The 12,363-nt window shown below is 61.1% G+C and overlaps 1 protein-coding gene across 1 annotated transcript; it reads left to right on the top strand.

The window, feature by feature from the left end:
• Positions 1 to 46: 46 nt before the first annotated feature.
• TUBG1 (tubulin gamma 1) lies at positions 47 to 10,265 on the top strand. The gene is made up of 11 exons (XM_030541107.1): positions 47 to 207; positions 661 to 773; positions 1,667 to 1,834; positions 2,117 to 2,185; positions 3,566 to 3,645; positions 4,225 to 4,351; positions 5,078 to 5,164; positions 5,673 to 5,822; positions 7,766 to 7,918; positions 8,448 to 8,609; positions 9,507 to 10,265. Exons 1-11 carry the CDS (start codon positions 87 to 89, stop codon positions 9,702 to 9,704), a joined length of 1,428 nt encoding a protein of 475 aa, XP_030396967.1. The 5' UTR covers positions 47 to 86; the 3' UTR covers positions 9,705 to 10,265.
• The last annotated feature ends 2,098 nt before the right edge of the window (positions 10,266 to 12,363 follow it).

Raw genomic sequence — 12,363 nt, 5'->3', positions numbered from 1 at the left:
GCGTGCGCTCTATTTTGCGCATGCGCGTTGCCAGGACGAAGCCCGGGGGTGGGTTAACGGCGGTTCCCGGGACGCGCAGCTCGCGCATGCTCAGTTCCGCTGGACGCGGGCGGGAGGAGGCAAAGGGAGCAGCGAGGAGCCGGGCGGCGGCGGCCGAGATGCCGCGAGAGATCATCACCCTGCAGCTGGGCCAGTGCGGCAACCAGAGTGAGGCCGGGGCGGGGCGTATAGCGGGGAAACTGAGGCACAGAGCGGGCCCCTCCCCCTCCCCTGTCACTCAGCCAGGCTGCGGCAGAGCCGGCTATAGAACCCAGGCGTCCTGGCCCGGCAGCAGGGGGGCGCCGGGGGCAGCGGGGCGGGTCTCCCCCCTCCTCCAGCGCCCCTGAGCCCCGGCCGGGGGGGTAGCGGGGCGGGTCTCCCCCCCGCTCCTTCAGCCCGCCTGAGCCCCGGCTGGGGTGGGGGGCAGCGGGGCAGGTCTCCCCCCTCCTCCAGCGCCCCTGAGCCCCGGCTGGGGTGGGGGGCGCTGGGGGCAGTGGGGTGGGTCTCCCCCCCCTCCTTCAGCCCGCCTGAGCCCCGGCTGGGGTGGGGGGCGCTGGGGGTAGCGGGGCGGGTCTCCCCCCTCCTTCAGCCCGCCTGAGCCCCAGCTGGTCTCTCTTGCAGTCGGGTTCGAGTTCTGGAAGCAGCTGTGTGCTGAGCACGGCATCAGCCCCGAGGGCATCGTCGAGGAGTTTGCCACCGAGGGCACCGATCGCAAAGACGTTTTCTTCTACCAGGTACAGCAGGCGCCAGCTCTGCACCTTCCCACAGCCGGAGCCCATCGCTTAGATCCAGCCCAGGCTGGGCCGGGTGCCCTTTCCCTAGGGTTTCCCTTGGACAAACCGAAGGCATCCCTCCTCCAGAGGGACAAAGCCCTGGAGGTCTGGCACTGCCAGCCGCCTTGCTGACATAATGCTGGTATCTCCAAAAGCCTCCCAGAGTCAAGGTGGGACCTTCGTCAAGAGTTTCTGGTTCACATTTCCTCTCTGTTCTCTGCAGGTGGAGCCCAGACTGGCGCTTGGGGTCAGCAGTAGGAAGACCCAGTTGTTATTTCAATTCACAAAGTCCATCCCTAAGTCTGGATCCTTCTCTATTGATGGATCCTATCTCCTCTGTTGCGAACAAACCCCTTCTGTAGCTACTCCTCTTGCTGAGGACACACTGGGGAGGCTCTGGCAACCCCCACTCTCTGTCTAGCCAGCAACCCACATTCAGTTTGTGAAAGGGGCTGGCCCCAGCTCATCTCCTTCACTGGCATCTCTGCCGAGATCTACTGCTTAACAGCATGTTGTCATGGCCTGAAGCCTGCTGTGCCGTGGTGGGTGCAGAGTGCTGGGGACTCAAGAATCAGTTCATATTTGTTACATAATTTCTCTGATTGTGAGCTGTTTGGGTCAGGGCTCATCTCTTTGTTCTGTGAGGTATGACCCCAGTGTGCTGCAAGCCAGGTGCTCCCATAATACAGACAGTCCATAATAGTTTCTTTATCTTGTCCTTTGTGGCAGGATCCAGTAGAGGTGTTATACCTCTCTCCGGCCAGTGGGGGGCACTCTCTGTCACGCTCTCTCTTTTGCAATCTGGAATCGTGCCCTGGCATGGTCCTAGGCTCTCTTGTCCTTCCCTGTTACAGGCAGATGATGAACATTACATCCCCCGAGCTGTGCTGCTGGACCTCGAGCCTCGAGTGATCCATTCCATTCTGAACTCCCCCTACGCCAACCTGTACAACCCCGAAAACATCTACCTGTCCGAGCATGGTGGCGGGGCTGGGAACAACTGGGCCAGCGGCTTCTCACAGGTAACAGGGCTGGAGTTGGCATGTGCAACCGTAGTTCAGATCCCTGGGCTTGAGATTTTATCAGGGACGCCTCGTCTCCCAGCAGGCGGTGGTGTGTGATTGCTGGAGCAAGCACTGTACCTTTCGGCAGGGATGCACTGGGGACAGCTCACCACCAGCAGGATCTGCTGGTATGGCTGGAAGCCTTGTCTCCCAGCTGACATGGCTTTGCATTATGCCTGGGAAGCGGCTCCTTCTGGGGAAAGTACATGGACTGAAGCCTGCTTTGGTTTTATCTTGCAGGGGGAAAAAATCCATGAAGATATCTTTGACATCATAGACAGAGAGGCTGATGGGAGCGACAGCTTAGAGGTAAAGAAATGAGGAGGCCTCAGATTGGCTTCCCTGGCTTGTTTGTTTTCTGAGCCAGACTGTTTTTTTCGGAGCAGGAGCCCAATCTAAGGTTTCTGCCATGTTGTTTGCATGGAGTTGAAGTCTCTAGGGAAGCCTGGCAGTTGTGATGACCTCTGGGGGTCAGGGTGCTAAGCAACAGGCACGTGGAAAGGGTTAATCCTAGACAGGAGGCCTTTCCCATCTCTGCCATGTCCTCTTGACCTTCCCCTCGACTCCAGGCCCTCCAGAGGCAAGCAGGAGTCACCCTTACGGTGCGTTTTCCAAATCCAGTTAAAAAGAATTCCAATGTTGGACTCTTCCCAGGGGACATGGTCAGCACTTACCTGAGCTCAGCTCCAGGAAGGATTTGTGATATTTGGCCTCCATTTACCTTTTCGTCATTTCGTCCCACTCTCCTGCTTGTCTCCCCTAGTATCAGCCTGAATAGTTCCTCTCTCTGCTTCCGAAAGGAGAACATGCTAGCCCTGTACCTGTGCTGTCTGCTCCTCTTGGCAACCGTCTTTCCAGGTTGGCCTCCAATGACTCTCCTGCTTCAGTTAGGAAAAGCTCTGCTGAAGTGGCCATCTGCCTGCTCTGTCTGGGCCTTGCAGTCTGACGGGTGTTCAGTTTGGTGCCCCGGGGGGCAGCATGCAGCTGTTTTCAGGAGGGCTTGGGCCAGCGGAGGCTGTTGCCTGCGTTGGAATTGGCTCTGAAGAGTCGGTGGCAGCTGGTTTCAAAGGGACTCGGCAAGTCAGACACGAGGTGGAGGCCCAACTCTTTGAACTTTCTGTTGCTCCCAGTGACACTTGAAGGAGGGAATCTCAGTATTTGAGTGGGTTACTCTGGGTGTCGGATCCCACCTGGGCTGTCGTCAGCTGCACCTTTACCCCACAGAGAGAGCCCCGTGCTGTTTCCATCTGGCTGCTGCACGCAATAGGGGAAGGGAAAAGGCGATTGGGAAATAACAGTGGGCCAGGGTACTAAGGAGCAGGTGGGAGGAGGGGCTGAGCTCGTTTTGTTTAACAGAACAGGCGGGGGGGTGGGGGGGACCCCTTCCAGCCTCTGCCTGGCTCCTGGGAAGCTCTGGCTCTGGCGCTGTTCTCAGTGGTTGCAGAGAAGTGAGGTCCTGCAGTTCCAGCCAGAGTGCTGCGATTGGCTTGCAGCTCTCCGTGACCACGGGGCTACGCTCGGGGTGTTTGGTGACTGCCTGTTCGCACCAGCGGTTCTTGGCGCAGATCCAGAGGGAGGCAGCCACCATCTGCCCTGGCCTAGGCTCTGGCATTAGCCGGTGGCGTGGCTCACCCCGTTCTGTCTGTGAGGGGAAGCCCCCCGCCTCAGCTGGCTTCCCTTTGGTTCCAGGGCTTCGTGCTGTGCCACTCCATTGCTGGTGGAACAGGCTCAGGGCTGGGCTCCTATCTGCTGGAGCGACTGAATGACAGGTGAGTCCCCCACTGGGGGAGGCTGGCCCTGCCTGGGCGTCCTGCCAGAGCATGAAGCTGGAGAGCGCTGACTCAGAGCCAGGGCCCCCGTCCCCCACCCAAACACTGTCTTGTGCAATCCCTGGCAGGCTGCCCAGGGGATGGGCCGGCTCCTGCTGTGTCCAGGGAGGCTCTGCAATTGGACCCCTGCTCTGCAGCCTCCCTGTCGCCTGTCAAGCCGCTCTGATCGGATGGCTGCCTTCTGAAGCTCTGCCCGCGCCAGGCAAGGCAAGAGGCTGCAGCCAAGGTCCCTGTGCAGCCGCCCTGCCTGTCCCAGCATGCAGCCTCGAGAAGAGGCTGGTGAGCAGCTGCTTAATCAGCCGGTGGATGGCTCAGCCTCACCCATGGTTTTGTCTGGCAGCTTCCTCCTGTGCTGGGACAAATTCCTCTCTTCCCTGGGAGCAGATTTTGGCATGCTGTGCGGTGACTCACTGCCGCCCGGCATGCTGGAGACTGCCGGGGAGCTCGTGGGAGGGGAGCGCTTAGGCGGTGGCTCTGGGACATTAACCAGTTCAGTGTCGGGGCGCTCTCTTCACTCAGGTATCCCAAGAAGCTGGTGCAGACCTACTCCGTCTTTCCCAACCAGGATGAGATGAGCGATGTGGTGGTCCAGCCATACAACTCCCTGCTGACACTCAAGAGGCTGACTCAGAACGCTGACTGTGTGGTAAGAGTTCTGCTGCAAGCCGGAGCGGGACCCCTGGAGCCAGCCCCAACTGCCCACCACTCAGTATGGGGGCCCTTGAGGCTCTAACCTGCACAGACCAGCATGTCAGTAGATCACCCTCTGTATTTCCATGGCACGGCTGCCTTCTCTGCTCTCCCTGCTACTCTGGTGTACACACATGGGTGAGGATGGGGCTCCTGCAGCTTCATTTGTAATCTGCCCCTGGGTTTGAAGCCAAGGATCCAGCAGGAGGCACCATCATGGGCCTTTGGGCACATCCTAACCAGGATGCCTGCTCTCGGGCGTTCCTCGTCTCTGGCACTCGGAGGAACAGGCACAGCTGCATTGACAGAGCAGTCCCTGTTGGACGGCACCTTCTCTCCCTACCCTCCTTTTTTAAAACTGCTTTAAGATTGCTTGGGCCTAGAGGATGGATGTGGTGGCCTGGGGGCCGGCGCTGTCTTGGAAGGGCTCCGGGAGGAGAAGAGCTTTCTATTGACAGTGTCTGTTACGCCCCGGGGTAGCCGGCCCCAGGAATGAGTCAGCTCATGCTTTCATGTGTCTGCTGGCCCCGTTGTGCTGTGTTATCCAGACCTGTTGAGCTGAGACTGTATGGATCGGTGCTCTCACCCAAGGAGCTGGCAGCAGTCAGTCGCTTGGCCTCCTCTGAGCCCTCTCTGCAGCCTCCCAGAGTTGCTCTGATGGGGCCGACTTTCTTTTTTTTAGGTGGTTCTGGACAACACAGCCCTGAATCGGATCGCTACAGACCGGCTGCACATCCAGAACCCGTCCTTCTCCCAGATCAACCAGCTGGTGAGAAGCCCCACTGGGAAGCGCTCATTCTGGCGACTTAGTCACATGTCTGGGCCAGGGCTCCTGTCAGTGCTGGCTGATGAGTAGCTCCGATGGGAGACTTAGGGTGTGGAGCTGGGATGTTTCCCTTGCTGCATTTGTGCTCAGCGGCAGCTCCAGGTGCCAGCGCTCCAAGCGTGTGCCTGAGGCAGCAAGCTGCAGGGGGTGCCCTGCCAGTCCCTGCGAGGGCAGCAGTCAGGCTGCCTTCGGCAGCTTGCCTGCGGGAGGTCCGCCAGTCTCGCAGATTCGGCAGCAATTCGGCGGCAGGTACGCCAAAGCCGCGAGACCAACGGACCTTCGGCAGGCGCGCCGCCGAAGGCAGCCTACCTGCCATGCTTGGGGCGGCAAAACTAGAGCCGCCCCTGCTTGTGCTTCTGCTCCCTAGTGAAGGAGAGTCACAGCTGAGCTGTGGCTCCAGGGAATCCCTCCAGAGCCTGCACCCTGACTCTCTCTCCCTTCTCTGCACCAGGTCTCCACCATCATGTCTGCCAGCACCACCACGCTCAGGTATCCCGGCTACATGAACAATGACCTGATTGGGCTGATCGCCTCGCTCATCCCCACCCCCCGACTCCACTTCCTGATGACAGGGTACACGCCACTCACCACAGACCAGTCGGTAGGTGCTGCAGTTCTCCAGGCACATGGGCAGCCCTGCACCATCCCTACGCTGGCTCCTGGCTGCCTCCTGCACCCCAGCCAAGCTCCTCTGGTGTGGCCCTGAGGCTCCCTGCAGCTTAGCTACTCTCTGCCTCTCCCCTCACATGCACTACCATGCACCCCCACCCTCCTCACTTCGCCCTGGGCATGGCCGGACCCCTGCCTGCCCCCCCCCAGCTGCTGTAAATGCCTCGGGGAGGGGATGTCCCTCTCCCATGCATGGTAAGGCTGGGTGCTCCAAGTTGTCTTCACTCTCTGCTGGCAGCCCTGTCCATCCCAGGGAGTGCAGTGGGGTTATTCCCAGGCAACAGGTGCTCAGATCCAGCCCGCTGGGGCAGGACGCTGTGGTACCTTGCCATGCACTGCTCCAGGTGGGAGTACTGGATACCAGCCCCAGAGATCTCCTCCCCCCCGGCAAACACAGGCACCAGTCCCCTCCTGCAGGGGTTCATGGGCTTTACATTGGGGCTAGGTGAGCAGGACACTTGTGCTGTCCCTGATCACGGTTCCCAGCCGGATCCAAGACTCCATTGGGCTGTAGTGAAGGGCGGCTGGGCCAGTGTTCTGGGTTTGCAGGAGAGGCTGCTGGGCTGGCTCTGTGGCACCGTTCTGCTCAGCTAACTGGGCCCTTTCTCCTCTTGTCGACCTGCATTTCCCCAGGATGTTGCTCAGAGAAGCAAATCGGAAAGGCTGCTGGCTCTGAAACGGGTACCCAGTGTGCTCTGACCTCTCCTGTGCTGGGAGGGACTCTGCAGTAGTTAATAGGTGTCTGACTTAACCTCCCCACTTCCAGCCTGGGGCCACCTCTCTGCAAGTCTCTGGAAGCCTGGCCAGCAGAGCACGCCGTGTCCAGCCGGGGGTGGGAGGGGATGGGCCTTCACGTGCCTCCAAGCGAGCGAGAAAGGGGTTTGCCTTCCCAGAGTGCTCAGCGGCTGCAGCAGCTGTGGGGCTGGTTGTTCTCCCCCTGCCAGCCACCACTGGGGCCAGCCTTTCCTAGTGCCCAGGTGCTTTGGCATTTAACAACAGCCCAGCCGGTGCTCGCCAGTCACCCAGAGCAGCCACCTGCAGCTCTCCCAGCCTAGGGCCTGGCGTGCAGCTTCCTCTCTCACCCTGAGCAGATGACCATTAACCCTTCAGTTGCTGCCTGTTGGGGCATGTTCCCAGCTGCAGAGAGCGGCAGCCAAACTAGGTGCATTATGGGAAGGTAGGGAGTGCTACGGCCATGCCTGCTGCACGCAGGGGTTAATTGGGCACTCTCTGGAGAAGGGCTGGGATAGGGGAGGGTTTGTTGGCCGCATTCCAAGCATACGACCTCCCCGCCCCGTCCCATCCCTCTGTGTTTGAGTGGGGCAGCAGGCAGCACAGGTCCGGGTGATGTGTCCTGGGGACCGGCTGAGTGGGGCCTTGGTTCTGTGGAGAGCCTGGCTGCTCTGCTCCCAGCGAGTCCCCCATGAAGTGTGAGCCCAGGCCCTGCACAGGAGCCTGCCACTGCTGTCTGGGACACAACTGAGTCTCCAATAGCCGCTTCCCAGGCCTTTGCTGGCTCTCTCTGAGCTCCACTTAACTCAACTCCTCCAGTGTCAGGGCAGGGGGAGGGGAGACGAGGCTGGCTCCCTAGTGCCCCCTGGAAAGGGCATCACTACAAGCCCTCAGGCTTGGCCACCGCTGTCCTGTGACCTCCTGCATGCAGCTCTGTGCCTGTGCATGTGGCTGGCCTGTTCCACAGGGCTTGTGTGTGTGTCTCTCTCTCCGCTGGCTGGCCAGGGATTTGCCTCTGCTAACTTCAGCCAAGGGTGGCAGAACCTCTACTCCATGCGTGTGCAGTGTGTGTGGCTCCGCCACCCCCCGGGGACAGGGCGCAGAGGTGGTCTCCCCCTGAGTGCTCTGTGCTGGCGTTTGCAGGTGGCCAGCGTGCGGAAAACCACAGTCCTGGACGTGATGAGAAGATTGTTGCAGCCTAAGAACGTCATGGTCTCCACCGGGAGGGACAGACAAACCAACCACTGCTACATTGCCATCCTGAACATCATCCAGGGTGAGGTGGACCCGACGCAGGTGAGCAAACTGCAACCCTGCCCCAAGCCGGGGCTGGCTGAGTCGTGTGGCCCTGGGCATCATGCAGGCAGATGCTGATAGGGCTGGGCGTGGGAGCAGGCCAGGCATTGCAGTGGGGAGTGGGCTCGGATGCCCACCCACCTCAGCCAGGCTTGCAGGGTCCATGCAGGAAACAGCTGCTGGCAGAGCCAGCCAAAGGGTTAACATTGCAGGGGCCTAGCTGCTTGGATGCTGCCCTGGGAAAGGCTGCCCATCGTCACGTCCTCTGCCAGCAGGTGTTTGCCAGTCGGAGGAACCGCCTGCCCCACGAGCAACCCTGGGCCTGAGCCCCTGGGCGTGCAGTGTCCTGCCAGTTGGGCTGCACAGAGCGCCTGGCTGAGCAGCTGGGACAGCAGTGGGGAGTTCACGCTGCTCTGTTCCGGTTTACGTTGTTAGCTGAGGGACCAGCCCCCTGCCCCTCTGATGCTGTGACTCTCGCCAGGGCAGGTGGCTGGAGCACCACTGCCAGCTCTTGCTCGTGTCTCCCTAGGTTCACAAGAGCCTGCAGAGGATCCGAGAGAGGAAACTGGCCAACTTCATCCCCTGGGGCCCTGCCAGCATCCAGGTGGCGCTGTCCAGGAAGTCCCCGTACCTGCCATCTGCTCACCGCGTCAGCGGCCTGATGATGGCAAACCACACCAACATCTCCTCGGTGAGTATGGGCTCGCCCCTTGCTCCCCCACCCACCTGCCCCAGGGGCATGCCCTGCCCTCTCTGCTGCCGAGTGCCCTTAGCAGGGAGGCAGGGGGGTTCACCTTCAGTTGCTCTCACGTATCCTTTGACTTGGCTGTTGCCGCGTCTGCCGGGGGATCTGCAGGAGAGCGGAAGGCGATGGCTGCCTCCCGCCCCAGCCCTGCCAGAGAAGGCAGCGGGTGGCATTGCAGACAGCGGAGGCCCAGCCAGGCTAGAGAAGGCAGTGACTGGAATTGGGGGATGGGGCCAGCTGGTCACCCTGCAGCATTTCCTTCAGTAGAAAGTCATTCTGGGCGCAGCTCCCAGCCCCTCCCCCAGCCTCTGACCCCATAAACTTGGCCTGCTGAATCCATTGGCAGGAACAGACGCTGTCCGCTAGGTTTGTCCATTAACCCAGTAGTGGGTTCCCTTTGTCCTGCCCTGCAGGGCTATGCTGCCATTGGAGAGTAAAGCCCAGGGCCGGGAGGCAGGACTCCAGGGTTCTATTTCCTGCCTCTGCCACTGCCTCCAGGACCTTGGCAAAGTCACCTAGCTCCTTGGAAAGCCCTCTGCTGAAAGCAGCTTGGGGAGCGCAGGGTGTTCCCCAGATCACAGCCTGGCTGTGGTGGAGCCCCACACGCAGAGGTTTTCTGAGAGCCCTTCACATGGGCTTGCTCTGCATCACCTCCAGGGAGTGAGCCAGGGTGGCCACAGGGACATTCCATCTCCCCAGGGTAGCCATGGGGATGTCCCTCCTTCTCCCCCGGGTAGCCACGGCCAGGGAAATGCCCCAGCGCCCATCCAGCACTTTCCCCTGGCATGTGGGGTGAGGGACGGGCCGTGCCCTCATATTCACGGGGACTTGGGGCCGGCACAGCTGTTCGAGCGGACGTGCCGGCAGTACGACAAGCTGCGCAAGAGGGAGGCCTTCCTGGAGCAGTTCCGCAAGGAGGATATCTTCAAGGACAACTTCGACGAGCTGGACAACTCCCGGGAGATCGTGCAGCAGCTTATTGACGAGTACCACGCGGCCACACGCCCCGACTACATCTCCTGGGGCACGCAGGAGCAGTGAGGGCCCACAGGCTCTGCGGGGAGCACACAGAGAGCACGGCCCCTTTCCATGTAACTTCAGGGGCCACAAGCCACCCCTCTACATGTTAGTCCTCATGGCTTCTGCTCACCCCATGAGGAGGGACAGTGGGGCTCCCTGGCACAGCAGCACTGCACACTTGGGAGTCACCCTATTGCAGGGCAGAGCCCATATGACCCTCCTTCCAGCAGGACCCCAGCCCCAGGGCTGGTGGCTCCTGTAGTACAGGGCCCTTTCCTCTGCCGGGGGTCAGGGGCAGCGGCTCACCGGCCATGGGGGTGGTGTGTGGGAGCAGGAATCCTTGCCCTAAGTGCTCCCCTTCTCGGGGAGGGCGAAAGCCACAGGCCCCAGCCTGGAATGGGCCAGGGCTAAGACCTCAGCCAAGCAGGAAGCGTGTAGGACCTGGCTGAGCTAAGCTGGGCCCCTCAGCTACCCTGTCCTTAGCCTGGGCAGCTGGTCTGAGAGCAGCGGGTGCTGCCAGGGGCTGTATCTATTTTTGTAGCTTATTTTGCTTCAATAAAGGCTGTTGCTGCCGGGGCATGACAGAGCTTGGAACGAGGGCATGGAGCGGGTGACAACAGCCCCATCCCCCCAGCCGGATCTGCCCAGGCCTGCAATGCTGGGGCAAAGGTCAGAGGGGGGCCCTGCAGAGCCAGCTGCCCCCAAGCTGCCTAGGGGAGGCCAGCCCTGGGCTTTTCCTCCAGCAGCAACCAGAGGCCCCAAAGCACCCTGGGAGTGGGGATTCCAGCCCTGCTTCGCTCCTGGGAGCTCACTGAGCTGGAGTGTGAACAGGGCCCAGCACTGCCTATGACCCAGGCCCAAGGGCGGTGCAGGAGCTGGCTGTGCTGTGTAGGGGGAGGGTGGGCTGTGGCAGCTCCAGGGGAGCAGGCCTGGGGCTCCCTGCAGGCAGCGCACAAGGCTGTTGTCAGCGGCCTGGGGCTGCCAGAAGCAACCAATGTGACCATCTGGTCAGACCCCTTTCGGGACCTGCCCCTGCTAGAGTCAAGCTTTCCAAACCATGCAGTCTTGATGTAAAGAGAGAATCGCCTTTGGGGCGGGGTCCATGGGTTAGTTACTCTGCTGTAAAAATGCTCCCCTGCATTCCAGCCATGGGCCCACAGCAGCCCTTGCTCGGTCTGGTCTCAGTATCCGTTGCCCAGGGAGGTACTTACAGACTGATCGACTTCCCCTGAACCCCTGCTGAATAGGCCGAGCTCCTGGGGTCTGTCCCTAGGGCAGCTTTCTAATCGTGTGTGTCTCTGTCCTGGCTCCAATTTATCACCGTCCATCTGGAATTGTGGCCCCAGACCAGGGGGGGGGGAGGGAAAGAAGGTCCCAGTCTCTGGAGCCTGCAGAGGGTTAATGTATCTAGCACCAGAAAGTCAAAGGTGGGTGAAGGCCCCTGCCCCACTGCTAAACCACACGTTCCACCTGCAGCTTCCCTAGGGCGGAGCAGCCCAGGCATAAGGTGAGGGGGGCAGGCTCTGGGGCAGGAGGAGCCAGCTCAGAGCAGTAAGGGACACGGGGCCACAGGTACTAGTCCTGCCCAGCTGATGGGACTAGCACAGCAGAGCCACAAATGCCAGGGCTCAGACCCAGCCAGCGTTCCCCTCCCCCAGAGCAGTGCACCCCTGTTGGGGGCTGATTCTGCCAACCCTCCTCCCCAGAGTCCCTGCCAGGGGCCTGGCTCCACCCCCGTGGCCCATGGCCTTGACTCCTAGCACTTTGCCTGGGGCCCCTTGGGACACCAACCCCCTCCCTGCCAGGCTAAGGCAGAGAGTACCAGGGCACCCCAGCAAGGCCCCCAGCTGGGGCTGGATTTCCCTGCAGTTAAAGGGAGGGGCTTGGTTTACCCTACAGTGCCCTCCCCCCCCCCGAGCAAGCAGCTGCGCCACGTAGGGGGTCACTGGCTCCAGCCCAAGGGAGAATTAGCTTTTTCCTCTGGTCCAGCAGCACAGAGATGGGAGCTAAAAATATTCCCCTGCCATGTGCCCAGCCCAGCTCCCATGCCCTGCTGGGCACAGGCGGAAACTGGGGGCTGCCTCCGCCCCCAGCTCCCTGGGCAGGAACCCAGCTGGAACCAAGGCTGGGAGAGGTGGCTGCAGCGTTGATTAAATGCCAGAGGTCAGAGCAAAGCAAGGCTAGGAACCAGTCCCTAGCAGCCCTGGCACTCTGCTTCCATGCCAGGGGTCTCTGGCTGGGGGAAGGGACCTGGCCATGGGCCCTGCTAGCCTGGGCCCTTGGGACATGCAGCCTGCGGGGAGTTGCATCTCCTCCTTCCAAGGAGCAGCCCCTAGGAGGACCCCCAAGACAAGGCACCAGTTTCCTCAGAAAGTCTCAGGGTGAGTGGGCAGCTGAACTCCAGTGCAGGCTGAGCCAGGGCCCCACCCCCCAGTACTGAGCATGGTGGCAGAGAGGGCAATACCCCTCCTCCCCCCACACATCAACCCTGCCCCTCAGTGCACTCCCTGCCTGTGCAGGACTCCTAGACCCAGGGGGGGCAAACAGCCCGGCTGGGCTACCCACACATGGCCCCCAGGGGAGATGCCGATCCGGCCACTGTCATGCTGGGAGCCTGCCCCTTGTCCTGTCTGGCCACGAGGCACACCCAGGGCACTACATGGGATGGTGAAAGCTTTAG

The sequence above is a fragment of the Gopherus evgoodei genome, chromosome 23 (genome assembly GCF_007399415.2).
Source record: "Gopherus evgoodei ecotype Sinaloan lineage chromosome 23, rGopEvg1_v1.p, whole genome shotgun sequence".
NCBI lineage: Eukaryota > Metazoa > Chordata > Testudines > Testudinidae > Gopherus > Gopherus evgoodei.
The sequence above is the reverse complement of the archived record's forward strand: the minus strand, read 5'-3'. Positions and strand labels throughout refer to the sequence as shown.

Coding starts and splice junctions, on each gene's coding strand:
- TUBG1 (XM_030541107.1), top strand. CDS start 87: ATGCTCAGTTCCGCTGGACGCGGGCGGGAGGAGGCAAAGGGAGCAGCG. Junction 3,646..4,224: donor CTGGAGCGACTGAATGACAG/GTGAGTCCCCCA, acceptor CTCTTCACTCAG/GTATCCCAAGAAGCTGGTGC. Junction 5,165..5,672: donor TCTCCCAGATCAACCAGCTG/GTGAGAAGCCCC, acceptor TCTCTGCACCAG/GTCTCCACCATCATGTCTGC.